This window comes from Peromyscus leucopus, chromosome 10 (genome assembly GCF_004664715.2).
Source record: "Peromyscus leucopus breed LL Stock chromosome 10, UCI_PerLeu_2.1, whole genome shotgun sequence".
Classification (NCBI taxonomy): domain Eukaryota; kingdom Metazoa; phylum Chordata; class Mammalia; order Rodentia; family Cricetidae; genus Peromyscus; species Peromyscus leucopus.
Window position 1 is genome coordinate 57,792,290 of NC_051071.1, and position 15,690 is coordinate 57,807,979.

The 15,690-nt window shown below is 34.2% G+C and overlaps 1 protein-coding gene across 1 annotated transcript in view; it reads right to left on the minus strand.

Annotated features, from left to right (window-relative positions):
* Nucleotides 1-15,690, minus strand: part of Gabrg1 (gamma-aminobutyric acid type A receptor subunit gamma1) — a 76,280-nt gene that overhangs the window by 19,074 nt on the left and 41,516 nt on the right. The window contains exons 4-7 of the mRNA XM_028862545.2: nucleotides 5,012-5,232; nucleotides 3,495-3,577; nucleotides 577-714; nucleotides 302-454 (exon numbers count right to left, since the gene is read on the minus strand). Coding sequence (XP_028718378.1) covers nucleotides 302-454; nucleotides 577-714; nucleotides 3,495-3,577; nucleotides 5,012-5,232 — 595 coding nt within the window. The remainder of the gene's footprint in view (nucleotides 1-301; nucleotides 455-576; nucleotides 715-3,494; nucleotides 3,578-5,011; nucleotides 5,233-15,690) is intronic.

A 15,690-nucleotide genomic window follows, 5' to 3' on the forward strand; every position in this document is an offset into this window, starting at 1 on the left:
AAGACTATAGATGTACACTATCACACCCAGTTTTATGTGGTTCTTGGGTTGAATCTAGGGCTCTGTGAATTCTTATATATATTTAAGTTCTGTTTACAGGAAAAATATGGGTTTTCTAATGTCAAGTTCTTTACTATGTGAAGTCCTTTACTATTTTAAGTTCTTTCATTTTGGTATAAACTAAACTTTGTTTTTATACATTATCACGTCGTTGTAGTCTAGAGAATATTTCTAGCATATGAATCAATGAAGTTTTATTTATTAATCTTTAAGTTCTTATGACATAGTAGCACAGTCTTACCCAGTGATGTTCTGGCTGGTACTGCATCTTTATTGATCCAAAAAGAAACCCAAGAAAGAACAACTGTTAGAATGCATGGAATGTAGGTCTGAATCGTGAAATAGCCCATTCGTCTGCTCAGGTCAAAAAATATTGTCATGATAATATAATCTCCTATAAGAAATAGATATATTTTATAGTGAGTAAAATATATAAAATGTACATTCTACTTTATATATCAAAGTAACAATGGCATTCAAAACCAGTGTTATTCATTGGCTTCTGTTCCTCCTTACCAGAGATTGTGTGAGAGATTTCAGTTGAATTTCGTAATCCTACAAATGCAAACTGATATAATCTCCAGTACTTAGGATCAGCCACTTCCACAGAAGGCTTTTTCCACTTGTACTCAATTTCATTTTTAGGGTATCCATCTAGAGAGAAAATTGTAGTAAAGCATATGTAGCTTAGCAAAATTTATACATATTGCCATTACAATACCAACAAAATCCAAACAATGGCTATTTGAAATATTTCTCTCATTCAGTACTACACGGTTTGCCAAATATAGAAATTACTGACTGAAATTTGCTTTGTGTGTGTGTGTGTGCTTCAAGGAATTATATAATAGTTATGTTGATTACAGATATGAGTTTTATTTTAGCACAGAGTAGTTTGAGAATGAGGGAAACTTGTTGATATCACCCTATTGTTCTTATTCATAAATCTCAGTTTGTCTCAATCATTATTTACCTGGAACTTGGGAATGGTCTCAGACTCATGTGCTAGAATTACAAGTCTACACTACTGTGGTCTGGTAATTGCTATATTCTACTAGATTTCATCCTCCAAATATGTCAAAACCAACACAGGATATTAACATGTTTTTAAAACCTCTTCATGTCTGGGTTGATTGCAAGCCTACTTTTCTGGTTATATGGTTTCCCATGGCTAAAATCTTTTCCTCTTTGTGATCATTTTTAATTTGGGGGAATATTTTAATAAAAATGAAAATTTTGATTGTTTCTACAGAAGAGTTGGGATATAATATTACATAATCAATGTTCACTAATCACTGTAAATATTTTCAAATAAATGCATTGTTTTGCAGGATATTCTGTTAAGTCAATAAAATATCTGTCATCTCTGCTGATCTATTTAAGAGTTTCTCTTTCATTTTCTTCTTTTGTCTCTTTCTCTTGTCATATTGTATTTTGCTAGCTAGCTCTTACTCATGTAGCATGAATTGTTAGAAGGTCTTACTAATAAAATCAAACCTGAAGCCAGGTATTGGGGTGAACGCTGAAAGATCAAAGAAACAGAACAAGTCACAACTTCCTCACCTCGCCAATTCCTCAGCTGATCCTGTTTCCTCAGACTGGAAGCATCTGTGTTCTCATCCAAAATGAATCTCAACTGAACTGCTGCTCAAAAGCCTAAAAGCTTAACCAGGTTCTAGTGCCTGGTGCTCATGCTTTACGTACCTTTCTGCTTCCTGCCATCACTTCCTGGGAGTAAAGGCATGTGTCACCATGCCTGGCTGTTTCCAGTGTGGCTTTGTTTCGTTTCTCTGGTCTTTCAACGTTCACCCCAATACCTGGCATCAGGTTTGATTTTATTAATAAGACCCTCTAATAATTCATGCTACATAGTCATAGGTACAGAAACTATACAACATAGTCACAGAGTTTTGTGAGATAAACACAGAATTGTGGCATTGAGTGTTACTATAAGGCTATGATAGAATCTTCTGTATTTTGCCATGAAGTGCTACTGAAAGTGAAAATTTAAATTTCCCTTGTAGATTTATATAACCAACCTGAAAAACTGTGATACAGTCAATATGTTTGTGCCATTGACACCCAATTGCCTTTATAAGAGTTTAGGAGTCTCTAGTAATACCAATCAAAGCCAGGTGAAGATCACACCCAGAGTTAGGGATGGAACCTTAAACAATGAACAGTGAGTGGGAAATCCTTAATATTTGTCTTGAGCACTCACAGTAATCCCATCTAGGCTGGGAACTAAAATTTATCTTCCTGAGACAAAGTTTGGAAAATGAAGAACTGAAATCTGAGCTGGTTAGTCTGGAAGTGAGTTGTATGGCAAACTTATTAATGCATTTCAAGAAATTAATGAAGTCAAAAGAATTTTGGAGATAAATAGGAAGCAACATTGGATAAAACTTGGGAATGTCTAGTTCATACTCTAGGGGGCAGTGGCTCAGACTCTGAACAAAAATCATGATTTCTAAGAAGGAAACACCCTAGGTAACTTATCAATATATCCAATAGGACTTTCAAGATGACTACATATCTCTAAGACTTGGTGATTATATAGAAACTTACATATTTATATAAAATATAATGAATATAATTGTATTAATAAATATTGAATATAATTATTTTTTCAACAAAAAATTCCAACTATCACACAATAAGAAAACAATAGATTGGGTTTTTAATCTTCAAATTATTGAGATTTAAATACTTTTCTTCATTTCACTAATTTTCTTTATTTAATAAATTAATTAAATAAACTTATGAGTACCTTGGATTTTCCAACTCATTAAAATATTCTAAATACTTACTATTTACATAGTAAACACTTTTTGCTGAACCATTTTTGAAACATACTTTAAAAGCCAATCTTACAAAGTTAGATATTGCATTAGGAATATTTATATAGTTTGAACTTTTTTTTATTCTAGTTGTGTAAAAACATTTGAATGCAAGCCTAGATTTATAATTCATTTGAGTATTTAGAATGAGAAGAACGAACATTTGTTTATTTTTCTTCTCCAGTTTATTTGTTTTATCTTATTTTGTTATTCATTAGATGCTTGTTTGTTTTCAAAGAAGATATAGAATGGGTTTGATTCAAATGGGAGGGGAGATGGGGAGCAATTTAGAGGAGTTGTGGGAGAGGAAACTGTAATTAGAATATACTATATAAAAATCTATTTTCAATAAAAGCAAAGTAGAAAAATAAAGTGAAAGGCATTGAAATAAAAATTACTTTGTAGTATGTATATTCACTATATATTTCATCTATTTTTTCATTTAATATCAGTAAACAAGTGTATTATTTATATTTATTTAACTTAAAAGTTGAATAATATTCAATTTACTTCAAGAATAATATTTTGTTTTTTTGTATGCTAATAAAGTATTTTTAACTCAAATTTGTAAAATTATCACATGTTTTCACTTACAGCTTGAAAATTCAAGTGGACAGGAATGCTCATCCATAGGAAAGTTATGAAGTTGAAGATAGCATTCTGCATTAATTGTTAATCTATTTAGACAGAAAATAAATATTACATAAGGCAGAATTATTTTAAAAAATGAAAAACCACTTATCTGATTTTTAAAACATCATTTGGACATTCTGTAATGGATTGTGGTAAAACAGAATACAACAATAACCTCAAAGTTTAATGATAAATATTACATCATTCACTATTGAGAACAAAATTCAAACATTTCTTCAACCAACTAAGTAGCTACTTTATAATCTCTATATTTACATGTAAAAAAGAAAGCTTCAGGAACTTCATGAATATATACATATGGAAATCCATGTTCATAGGCATAGGAAAGCAATACATTATACAAGGCCATGCATGATTTTTTTCTCTGAATTTAGCATGATCATTTTCAAAGACGATGCCAATAAACATGCCAAGGTCAAAAAGGAAAGTCCCCATGAAGCCTCAATCCTACACAAAGAACTACAAACAACTGAGGAAAGCTGGGAGCAGGAGAGGTGGTCTACCCAGAGAACAGTACACTCATTGGACCCAGAAAACAGTACACTCATTGGACCTAGAGAACAGTGCACTCATTGGTTGTCCCATGACAAATGGTAAGCCCTGAAAACATATGCAACATGATATGGACTGAGCAGGTTATATTTAAGAATATATATGTATATGCATATTCATATACATATAGAGATGCACATAATTACATGCACACAATAACAATTAGTGAAGAAAGAGGCCTTGAATTGGAAGGCGAACAGGGAGGCCTATATAGAAAAGTTTAGAGAGAGGACAGGAAAGGGAGAAATTTAACTATAATATAATCTCCAAAATAAAAATAAAATAATAAAAATAAAAAAGTGACTTTCAATAAGCATATTTTGAAGGGGATAAATTGAGTAGATTTGAACTCGTGAATCAATCTTTCCACAGCGATGTTTTACAACAATGCTAAAAATCATAATAATAATAAATTACAAGGGGAAAAATCACATAATTTCCATTTAATACTTAGAAATATTAGTCAAGGATGTGTAGATGACTCAGGAGCTAAACACTCACTGATATTGCAGTTCCCAGCACCCACATAGTAGCTTACAACCATCTGTAACTCCAGTTTCAGGGGGCCCAAGTCCCTCTTCTGGTTTTCACCAGGCATGTGTGCAGGAAAAATACAAGCAAAATTCATATACATGCAAAATAAAAATATTTAAATGATCAAACAAATAAATGAATAAAATTTAAAAAATGGGTCAAAACCTTTTTTTCCTTCCAAATAGAAAATCCAAATATTTTCCCCAGACCTTTCATATAATAGCAACTCTGAATATAAAAATATATCACCAAAATAGTTTACCATTTTAGATTTTAGCAAATGAAAGGGGGCCCTTGTGTCTTGCTCTGCTGGTGTGAAGAAGGTTTATTTGGTAACTGATAATGTAAGAGCAGTTTATAATAAATATTACCGTAGAGTGTAGAGAACTCTTCCGTCACTCCAGATCCGCAGCAGGCGATTGGGCGTTGTTATCCAATGTGCATCAGACTTCCTGGAGTTCCTGAAGAATGTGTCAGGAATCCATATCTTCCCCACCATGTTGCTGTTAAGCATAAGCACCTTCATGGTGCTATTGAACTTCAAACGGCTGTCAAACCAGGTTTGGGCAAAAATTATATCTATGGTGTACTCCTACAAGATTAAAAAATGATGACGTTAATCAGGTGATCATTTCAGATGTTTTCCTCATAAATTTAAAAGTTTATAGCATAAATTTCTTATAAACTAATAGTGCTTAGGTTCAGTCATTTGGGAGAAAATAACTCTGGTATTTTAAACTTCTTTTAAAGTGATTTTAAATGACCCATGTAAAGTGAAATCTGGTAATTCTAGATGCCTTCTGTGGCTTTAACTTTTACTCTTTTTTTTTAGTTTCATAATTTGTCAGTTTTAGCAATTACCAATTACCTTATTGTGAACCACGATAAATTAGGTTATGTTTATATCATACCTCCATAACATGTTCAAAATTAAGGAGTAAATATCCATCCAATTACCTAAAATTACTAAAATGTCTTTAATCTGAAAATTTGATTTCTATTATTTCAGTATAGTAGAGTTAAATTTCTTTTATTGACTACAAAGAAACAAACTAAGCAATTATAACATGCTAAACATCACTTTAATGGTTCTATATGTTTTCCTGTTATTAAAACTTTCTACCACTTTGTGAAATATATGTCACAATAATAAATATTTTGCAAAATCATCAAATGGTGAAAGATAAAGAACTCTTCCCCATGTCAGAGTTCATAATTGCCAAAGGACATTACAAGGCTGAATGTTAAATTCATATTTCAGGTCTCATAGTGAGGACCTAGGTCTGAACACTCTGCTTATAGGGTGGCAAGCCATATAGTTAAGAAAGAGCCCTTAGATCAGGTATTACCCACTTTTACATCCCAACAAAAAACCTGGAGTCTTATAAGCATTACAATTTTTCAAAAAACTTAAAGGAAGTACAACAATACACGGTATGGAGGAAAGGAACAGGAAGAAAAATGGTCTCTGTGTGACAGTTTGCTTGCATGTGTATACAACTCTGATATTAAAAGGAAGCAGAAACAATTTAAAAATATGAAGTACCATATTGGCTACGTGTGGCAGGGAAGATTGAATCCTCTTTCTTGATGTGATATTTGCAATTGGTCAGTTTTCCAGAAAGTAAATGTTTACCATAAAGAATGGAAGCATGACTGTGAGTTTGGTTAATGAATATTTAATATCTATTTTTTAAGCCAGAAAGACTAATGAGTAAGCAGGCTGGGATTCACCTTATCAATAGGGAAGTTGGATCAAATCCTAGATTGCAGCAAGAATATTTACCATTTGGTTACTGGAATCTAGAGATAAATTGAGAGGGGAGCTTCATTTTATCACATGCTTGTGATACAGATTCTTAAAGACCTTACTGAATATTATCAGTGGCATGCTACATAATCTCTGCATTTGTTTAGCAAGGCAAATGTTGCTGGCCTGACTGATGCATGAATCTGATGGAAAATGCATAGACATATATCATCTTTATTTACATTTTTCTCTATTCCTGGTCAGGACAAATGGCACATAATAAATATTGGATATCAACTGAGATTTATTTAAATGTCCTCTTCACATACTCAAATGATTAACTCTTTTAAGCCCAACAGTAACTTTGCCAATGATGAAAAGTTGGTTTGTAACATTAAATATGAACAGAAAGAAGGACCTGAACATGCTGGAAAGAGAATATAGCCAATATTACTTAGTGGAATAAAATCATACATTTACATGGGGAAATACAGCAGAAAATTCATAAGAAACTAGGCAGGATTGTTGCCTGGGAAATAACAAGCATTGACTAATATAAGGAGCATCATGACACCTAAGTATACTCCACTTCAAATTCCTAAGATAGCACCAAAAGAGGGATTTGAGAACTATTTTTTCAGTAATAAAATTTTGAGAACAACATAAATACCATTCAAAAGCTTCAAGGAATCTATTAATTCCAATGCTTGGCCAAAAAAACCCAGAGCTTTCTACCTGCATGTCCATATGCTCTGCACAGAAATTTGTGTCATAGTACATAATTCTAAATGTGCTGTTGGAGGGATTAAGATTTCTAAAAGCTCAGATTTCCCTAAATAGAAAATATTAAAGAAAAGTGAAAGGTTTCTACTCACAATTAATCTATGGTCAAAAAAGAGAGAGAGAAAGAGAGAGAGAGAGAGAGAGAGAGAGAGAGAGAGAGAGAGAGAGAGAGAGAGAGAGATGCAGAGCATATTTCTCAATAAGTTATCCTTCACAAAGCCTTGCAGGAGCTGTAGTCCCAAGCCCCTTTAAACTGCTAATCCTTAATAAATGCTTTACTTAGATAAGAAGGTTATTAAAGTCTGTGCCATTTTATGTGTAATCATAAAATCCAATTTTGTTTACTCATTCATAGTAGAGTAATTTCCAGAAAATGATCAAACTATGTTCTTGTACTTCATGTTCCTATTTAAAGATTATAATCATCTGCATAAAAATAAAAAAATCTGAACTGGAATTTCTATTGACTCAGAACAAGTACAATAGCTTCTGGAAGAAACATTTTGAGATAAGGAACAGTACATTTGATACTTGAGGTCTGACATGACTTGTAAACTTTACTGTCTCCTTGAAATTTAACCAACAAAATGAATAAATGTGAAAAATGTGCTACTCTGATTTATAAAATAGTCCTATAAAACCTTAAGTATATATTGCTACAGTAACCAAAGTTGTATAGTGCAACTATGTACCCCATCTCACACTTAAAATCATTAGACATTTCAGAATTGCAGGTGGGGTTCTGTTTGCTTTTGGAATGGAAGAAATGCAAAATGCATAATCCCTCTAAGCAATTAATATAGATGAATAACTTTATTTTGCAGCTTGATTGATTCTCATCTTGTGTGTCTACCTTCATGTTAATATCTACTAAGCTACCTAATCAAATTGCCAAAATAAAATTATAAATTAAACCATGGTCAGATGCATGCTATAGAAAGATACACACAGGCAGAAAGATGTATAGTGAACTCATATGAGTGTTAGTGAACAACTCACAATTAACAAAAATATTTTGTTCGAGTACTGTGAAAACAGAAGCTGCTTCAGAATATCACAATAAATAAAATATCTGATGAGTTTTATTTTCTCAAATTTTTAAATGAGAACACTGAGGTCATGTGACAATACAATGAAAGATAATCACTAAATTCCCTTGAATCCTGTATTCAACTGCGACTATGAATCTGGGGTCTGTTTCTCTCTGTGAATGGAGCTTGCAAATATCACACAATATCATGCCTATTAATTTCCTAACAGGTTCAGCAAACAATTTTTGACAGTCTAGTTACTGTGATCTTTCAATTTTTTTGCTTTAAGAGGACAACAATGGAAACCTCTTAGATATGAATGTGAGCTTAATAAAAACTTGAAAATCAATAGAAGTCGGCATAGGTATACATAAATGGAAATAAACTGGTAGAGATTATTTTTAGCTGGGGGAAATTTCAGAAAGACTTGTTTATATAAGGCACATGCAGTCAGAAGCTTGGAAAATACAAGGCACTGTTATTAATAAATTGTTCAGAAGACTCTAAAATGCAGAACATATTAAGATGATGGAGTGCCAACCTCACAGAAAAAAGAAGTGGTCTTGGTTTTGTGTGTCAGAGATGTGCTTTCCTCAAATACACAGGAAATTTTACCCCTGTAAGCTTTTGTCAATTTGATATAAAATTCTCAATTTTTCTGAGATATAAATATAGCTCTCAATCTAGATACTACTAAAATTGGGGTAAAAGAACCCAAATTCTTTGTTTGTTTGTTTGTCTTGCTTTTGTTTTTTCAAGACAGGGTATCTCTGTGTATTTTAGAGCCTGTCCTAGGACTCGCTCTGTAGATCAGGCTGGCCTCAAACTCACAGAAATCTGCCTGGCTCTGCCTCCTGAGTGCTGGGATTAAAGTCGGGCTACACCACTGTCCAGCAGAACCCAAGGTCTTAATAGTTCATTTGTTGATTTTCTGTATCATGATTAAACATATATTTACTATCAGGTATAAGTTTCATGATACTCTGCTTGTAATTTCAAAAAGTAAAATATCAAAATTAGTATGGTCACAGAACAACTAAATTCTAGCCATAATATCAAAGACAAGAGCTTCCCTGGCCTTAGGGATACTCTAGAAAAACAGGGTGGCCAGGATCAATACATAGTCTAGACATTAAACACTCAGATCTTCACAAAACTATCTCCATGGATTTGTATATTTAGTCAGTTTGTCCAGAGAAAGAGCAAATAGGCTAGGTGGAGAGGTGAAGGAGAGTGGCCACTTATATAACACCACTTTCTGTGGTGTTATAGGTATGAGTAGTCTAAAATCTGCAGAGCCTATAGGCAGCTAGAGACCAGGGATGACCAGGGATGACCAGGGATGACCAGGGATGACCAGGGATGACCAGGGATGACCAGGGATGAGGTGACACTCGAGTCTTAAGCTTGGCACTCAGGAGGCCAAGTCCCTCATTGAGGAACTGAATTTGTTCTCTTAAGTTCTCATGTGCCTGTATGATGCTCACCTATATTATAGAAGCTAGCTTGCTTTATTAAAAAAAAAAAAACTGCTATAATGTATGGTAATAACATAAAAAATTTTCACAAAAGACAGTATTTTGGACAAATAACTGGTAAGCTTAACCAAAGTGAGATAACCCAGAAATCCCCATCATGGTGCCATTATACTGGAAATGGCTGGCTTCCTTTGGCTTTGGAATAGATAACAATAATTATCCACCTCTCTATTTTCGGACAGGAGAAAATGGGTGTATTTGGTAATAAATAGAAACTTATCCTGTTTTCTGAGTGTGTTCATCACTTGCTTTCATGTTGTCTCATCTCATCTTTAAAGCCAGTTTTGTGTCATATTTCTTAGTTGAAATAAACTGAAGATTTACATATATAGGATCATGTTTGTATTTTCACTGTAGTCTGAGTTTTACCTAAATGATCTCAACTCTAGAAAGAAATGAGCAAACCTGAAGAGGTGTTCAGAGATGCTCAGAGACATTCCTAGAAAATTAAACTTGAAAAGCCATTAGGATTCAGATGTGGGTGTGTGAAACACCATTTGTAAGATACAAGTGTATTCATATACATATTTCAATATTTCATTGCACAGATGACTAAATATAATTTTCCGCAAAGCATTCTCATTTTATTTCTAGTGTCTCTAATATTTTTGAAAATAATTATTCTACATTTTCAATCTCTGTCTTTTCATGCTCTCATGATTTTTCTTGCCCAAATTATGATGCAAGGAAGTATCTTCATAAAGGCCTACAACATTTAAGAAGTTTTGACCACAACTGCCACATCTGTAACTTCACAATTACACAGCTGGTTCCTTCCTCCTTTCCTTCCTTCCTTTCTCCCTCCTTCCCATACTTTCTTCATCCTTACCAGATTTACTGGTGATTGAACTACTGGGCTGAATCACACCCCAACATCTGTTTTACAATATAGGAAAGCTAGTTATTATCAAATTTTCTTTATTAACAAATGGCACTGGGCTCGCCAATACCATTTTTAGTCAATATGGATTCATACATAGATCTTGATATCTATATATCTATCTACTTGCTGAAAAATGGTTCTCTTTTTTTCAAAATAGGGCAGTTTTCCTGCTTATTTTTTTTAAATTTTTTCCATCTCTCGTAGAAAGAGGTCTTGTATTTCTGAGAAGCAATTGCATGAAAATTTTTAAGATGAGCAACAATAAATATGACGAACTCTAATAAAATAAAAGCATTGAGCCCGTGTGATGGATCATCAGGTAAAAGTCTTGCCCATGTCAGTCTAGTGACCTGAGTTTCATCCTCAAAATCCAAGGCAACAGGTGGAAGAACAATTTCCACAAAGTTGACCTCTACACACACATCATAAACGCCAACAAAACACTTTGAGGATATATACAACAAAGCCGACAAAACAACAACAAAGAAGGGTTTTTCTAAGGCAAGACATTTTAAATTTGGGGGCACTTAGACATTAATACAATTTTGATATAATAAGTAAGTGCATGCCAGAGCCAAGAGGCCAAGAGAAGGAAATGCTACTCATGTATAACTTTGATTTTTTTTCTTTGCTAGTGCTATATTAAAAATGTGTTCTCGTGTTCTAAAATAAGATGTGTGGTAAAAAGCCGATTTTAAGTAATTGGGGAAAAATTAATATGGGTGTATAAGTACGGAAGTTAATCTATGGTGGTAAGACTTTAAGTATCATAAAACCAAGGAAATAATAAACTTAAAAGGCAAAAATTCAGGTGTGTTTCTTCATACACCACTGTTCATCACCCCCCCAATTATCAAAATCATTTTTTCCACTCTACAGCACATGCAACCTACCTAATCTGAGAAGAAGGAAAAAAAAAAAAACAGGCTTATTCTTGTGCCATATTTCCTGTCCATAATTTTTCAAGTTAATGTACTTGGCACAGTGACATTTTCTATTAATATAGTAAAGGAGAAGAAAATATTTTCTTTGATGTGTAAAAACTTCATCTTGGCTCTTTCTTCTTAAATGCCAAAGTAACTGAGAAGAAGAAAGGCGAGTCAATGAGGTGGGAGTCAACAAACAGAGATTAGAGGCAACAACATTCACCATTCTTACTCAAAGGACAATATGGTGAAAATCAGACACATTAATTAGTTATTCTCAGCACAAAGATACAGACACAGACATGGACACATACATAACCTCCCTCCCTCCCTCTCTCCCTCCCTCCCTCCTTCCCTCCATCTGTCTCTCTCTCTCTCTGTCTCTCTCTCTCTCTCTCTCTCTCTCTCTCTCTCTCTCTCTCTCTCTCTCTCACACACACACACACACACACACACTCATCCACCCCCCCCCACTCATCCACCCCCCCCCCCACAAAACACAGCTTTGACCATTCCCCATTCCACTAAATATGTGAAAAACAAAACAAAACAGAACAAACTCTCTTCCTTGTGCTTGAAGAGGGCCATGCTCTATCTCTGTTCCTTTTTAAACTGTGCTTCTGACTTGGCAGCTCTACATATACATCTGTTTTAAAATTTCCCTGGGTTTCCTTTTCTTTTAAAACCAATTTGAAAATGATCCTGTTTGCTAATTATTTCTATATTGACTAATATAATTTCACTTTATTTACTCAATTGACCCAATCCTATTTGTACTGTTGGCCATGTAGTCTAATCTGGTAGTTCATTATTTTGGAACACAGTTACACTGACTCTCAAGGTTATCTCTGAATTACGAATCTCACATCTGGAGTCCTGTTCCTCCGCCCTGTCTCCCTTAGCAAAGCCAGCTAGGCATTTTAACTAGAAGGGTCCAGCAGTTTCAGAAACTGTATTCTGTCACTACATGACAGGCCACTCTTGTGACTAGGATAGCAAGGATTATGTTAAGCAGATGTGGCCTGGGTTCTCCCTCATAACATGTTTTTAATGGTTGCTTCTCTACTCTCTTTCATTTTCAGTGTTCCCACTGAGGAACTCACATCCAGGGCATGCCTGTAATCATCAACGAGACAGTGTTTACACCTATTAATCTTCTGCTGTAGACACCTGTAGGTGTACATGAGATCTTCCACTTTCTAGATGCTTCCTTACTCTTGACTTCGCTGGAGGAACTGCTTTCACCCTTGATGATTTTACCCACTAGTCTGAGGGTACCTACGGGACTATAGGTGGTCAATAAAGTAAAATCATATCTGCTTCCCAAAGACTGAAAATTCACCAGGAGGAAAGAAAGTACTTCACTTCCACTCTACCCTCATTTGACATTATCTTATCTTCATATCTGGATGCATCTGCTTTCTTACTTATATTTAAGCATTTTAATTAGAATGTAAGCAAACTAAAATGCTTCTTCCCATTACTCAGTTCTTTCCAGCCTTCAATAGTATATTCTGTAATCATTTTAATATAAATTCTCAATATAAGAAATAAAAAAAACAATCTATTAAATGATCAATTCATGCAGCTAATATCAAATACCCCATTTTAATAGAGATATGATATTTCAAATTTAAAATCCAGACCTGAAACAATGGGAAAAATCTGTACCCAATTATGAAATGAAGTTTTAGTTCTTATAATGTATCTTCTAAAAGAAAGAAAACATTTTTGCAACAAAGAAAATATCCTGTCTATAAAACAGTTAAAAGAGTACATGAATGTTTTTGTTCTCACTGGAATTGGATGGGCAATTAGTGAGAAAAAAATTTGAAGCTATCCTCTTGTCTGTTAAATTGTACTCATGTCCCATTAGTTGACTACACTCACAGCAAAGCAATTTTGTTCATTTTATGAAATGTGAGTTTTGTTTGTCCTAAATTCCTTAGTTAAAATTGTCTTCTGCCCAGGCTTCTTATTAGTCCCTTTTATGACAGTGTTTTTCATATTCATTTTTTTCAACATATTTTTGTGTCAGTAGTTTCAAAAACATTTTCATTTAATTAGCTTAAAAAAAAAGAAGTTAAGATAATTCTAGGCGAAGATCTGGTTGTAATCCTGTCTTTCTCCTGATTGTTATCACATAATTGAGACATCTTCTAGGCTAGTCCAATAAATTCTATTTATCAAAATCCTGTTTATACTTACTTGGCTTAAGTTGACTAATATGCCAGTTGTGGTACAGTCAAAATGCTGACATTATAGCCATCAATTCACACAGCTTTAGTGCCAGCCATAAGAACACCATATTCAGAATAGTTATTCAATTTTATTTTATTATTTGTATGTATGTACGTCTTGTCTGCATATACATTCATGCATTATTTGTGTGCAGTTCCCCTAAATAGAGGGTGCCAGATGCTGTGGGACTTGAGTTACAGATGGTTATAAGTTTTCATAAGCATGTTAGGGATCAAACATAGGTCTTCTGGAGAGGCAATCTGTGTGCTTAACTGCTGATCGAGGAGAAAGAGAAATTAATATGGTGTAGTAGTATTCAGATGAGAAGAAACAGGCAATTTTAAGCATATCATGATAGTTGTCTACTTAGAAGTGATTAATGACATAGGAACATGGTTCATTTGTAGATCACTTGACTTGCATGTTTGTGACTCTCAGTTCAATCTCAAGTAAGTACAATACATAAAAAGCAATTGTGGATATGAGTTTGAATGTATATGTGATCATAAATCCATAATTGCTTTATATATGTAGTACTTGTATGTGCTCATATCCATACATGCACACAAAAGACAGAGAGATAGGCCCATGAACATGTGCATGGACACACATACACACACACACACACACACACACACACACACACACACACACACACACTTTTTTTCAATTTAAACTTTGGATTGGATTGTTTTAAGCATTTCACCCATGAATATTGTATTTATATCATTTCATTTACATAATTTTAAGGAGAAAAGCAAATCTTTAAAAACATACTGAAAGACCCCAGGAACGAGCAATCAGAGAGAAGCATTGCGAGGCTCTGGGGAGAAAGCACCCATGAGCAATGCCCATGAAGAACTTGTATTTCTTCCCCCAACAGTTTAGAAGTGAATTTCCCTGGGTTAGGCCTCTATTTGTTTATAGTAACCCTAGAAAATTAAACACAATGGCAGTTAAAGGAGCTATATATTACAGCACATTACTGAACCCATTAAAGTGTGGCTCCTAGATTGGAGTTCTTGTAGCTTCCCTAGAATATTAAAAAGTTAATTTTTAATTAATAACTTTAATCAATATTGCTGCTATAAACTATGTCTCTTTTGTTAGGTTTTGTTTTTGTTTTTGTTTTTGTTTTTGTTTTTGTTTTTGTTTTCCTATCATGTCTTTCAATCTCAGGCTGTTGTCCCAATGGGCTTTCTAATTTTTCTTTGTAACATGAATTGCTAAAATGATCTTTTTAAAAAAAATCCCAGAGCCAGAAACTGGGGTAAATGCTGAAAGATCAGAGAGACAAAGGAACAAATAACCTCTTACCTCTAAGACTCCTCAGCCTGAAAAGCTTTCCTCAGCCAAAAGGCTTCACGCTGAATGAGCTTTCCTCAGCTGAAAAGGCTTTAGTTCTGTCTCCTCGTGCCTTATATACCTTTCGCTGCCCACCATATCACTTCCTCCTAAGTGCTGGGATTAAAGCCATGTGACTTCCCAAGCAGAGGCATGAGATCTCAAGTGCTGGGATTAAAGGTGTGTGCCGCCACTGCCTATCTCTGTTTTCTCTCCTAGACTGAGTCAATCTAATGTAGTCCAGGGTGACTTTGAACTCACAGAGATCCAGATGGATCTCTGCCTCATGAGTGCTAGGATTAAAGGTGTATGCCACCACTGTCTGTCCTCTATGTTTAATCTAGTAGCTTGTTCTGTTCTCTGATCTTCAGGTAAATTTTATTAGGGTACAGAAATATCACCACATTTCTTCTCCCAGAATTCTTCAGAGATTGACTTTTGATAGATCCAATAAAATCATTTACTCATTAGGAAGTCAATCCATTAGAATAAGAGGTTACTAATTCTTCCATAAGGAGTGTTTTCCACTCACTGGCCAATGCTTGACACATAGC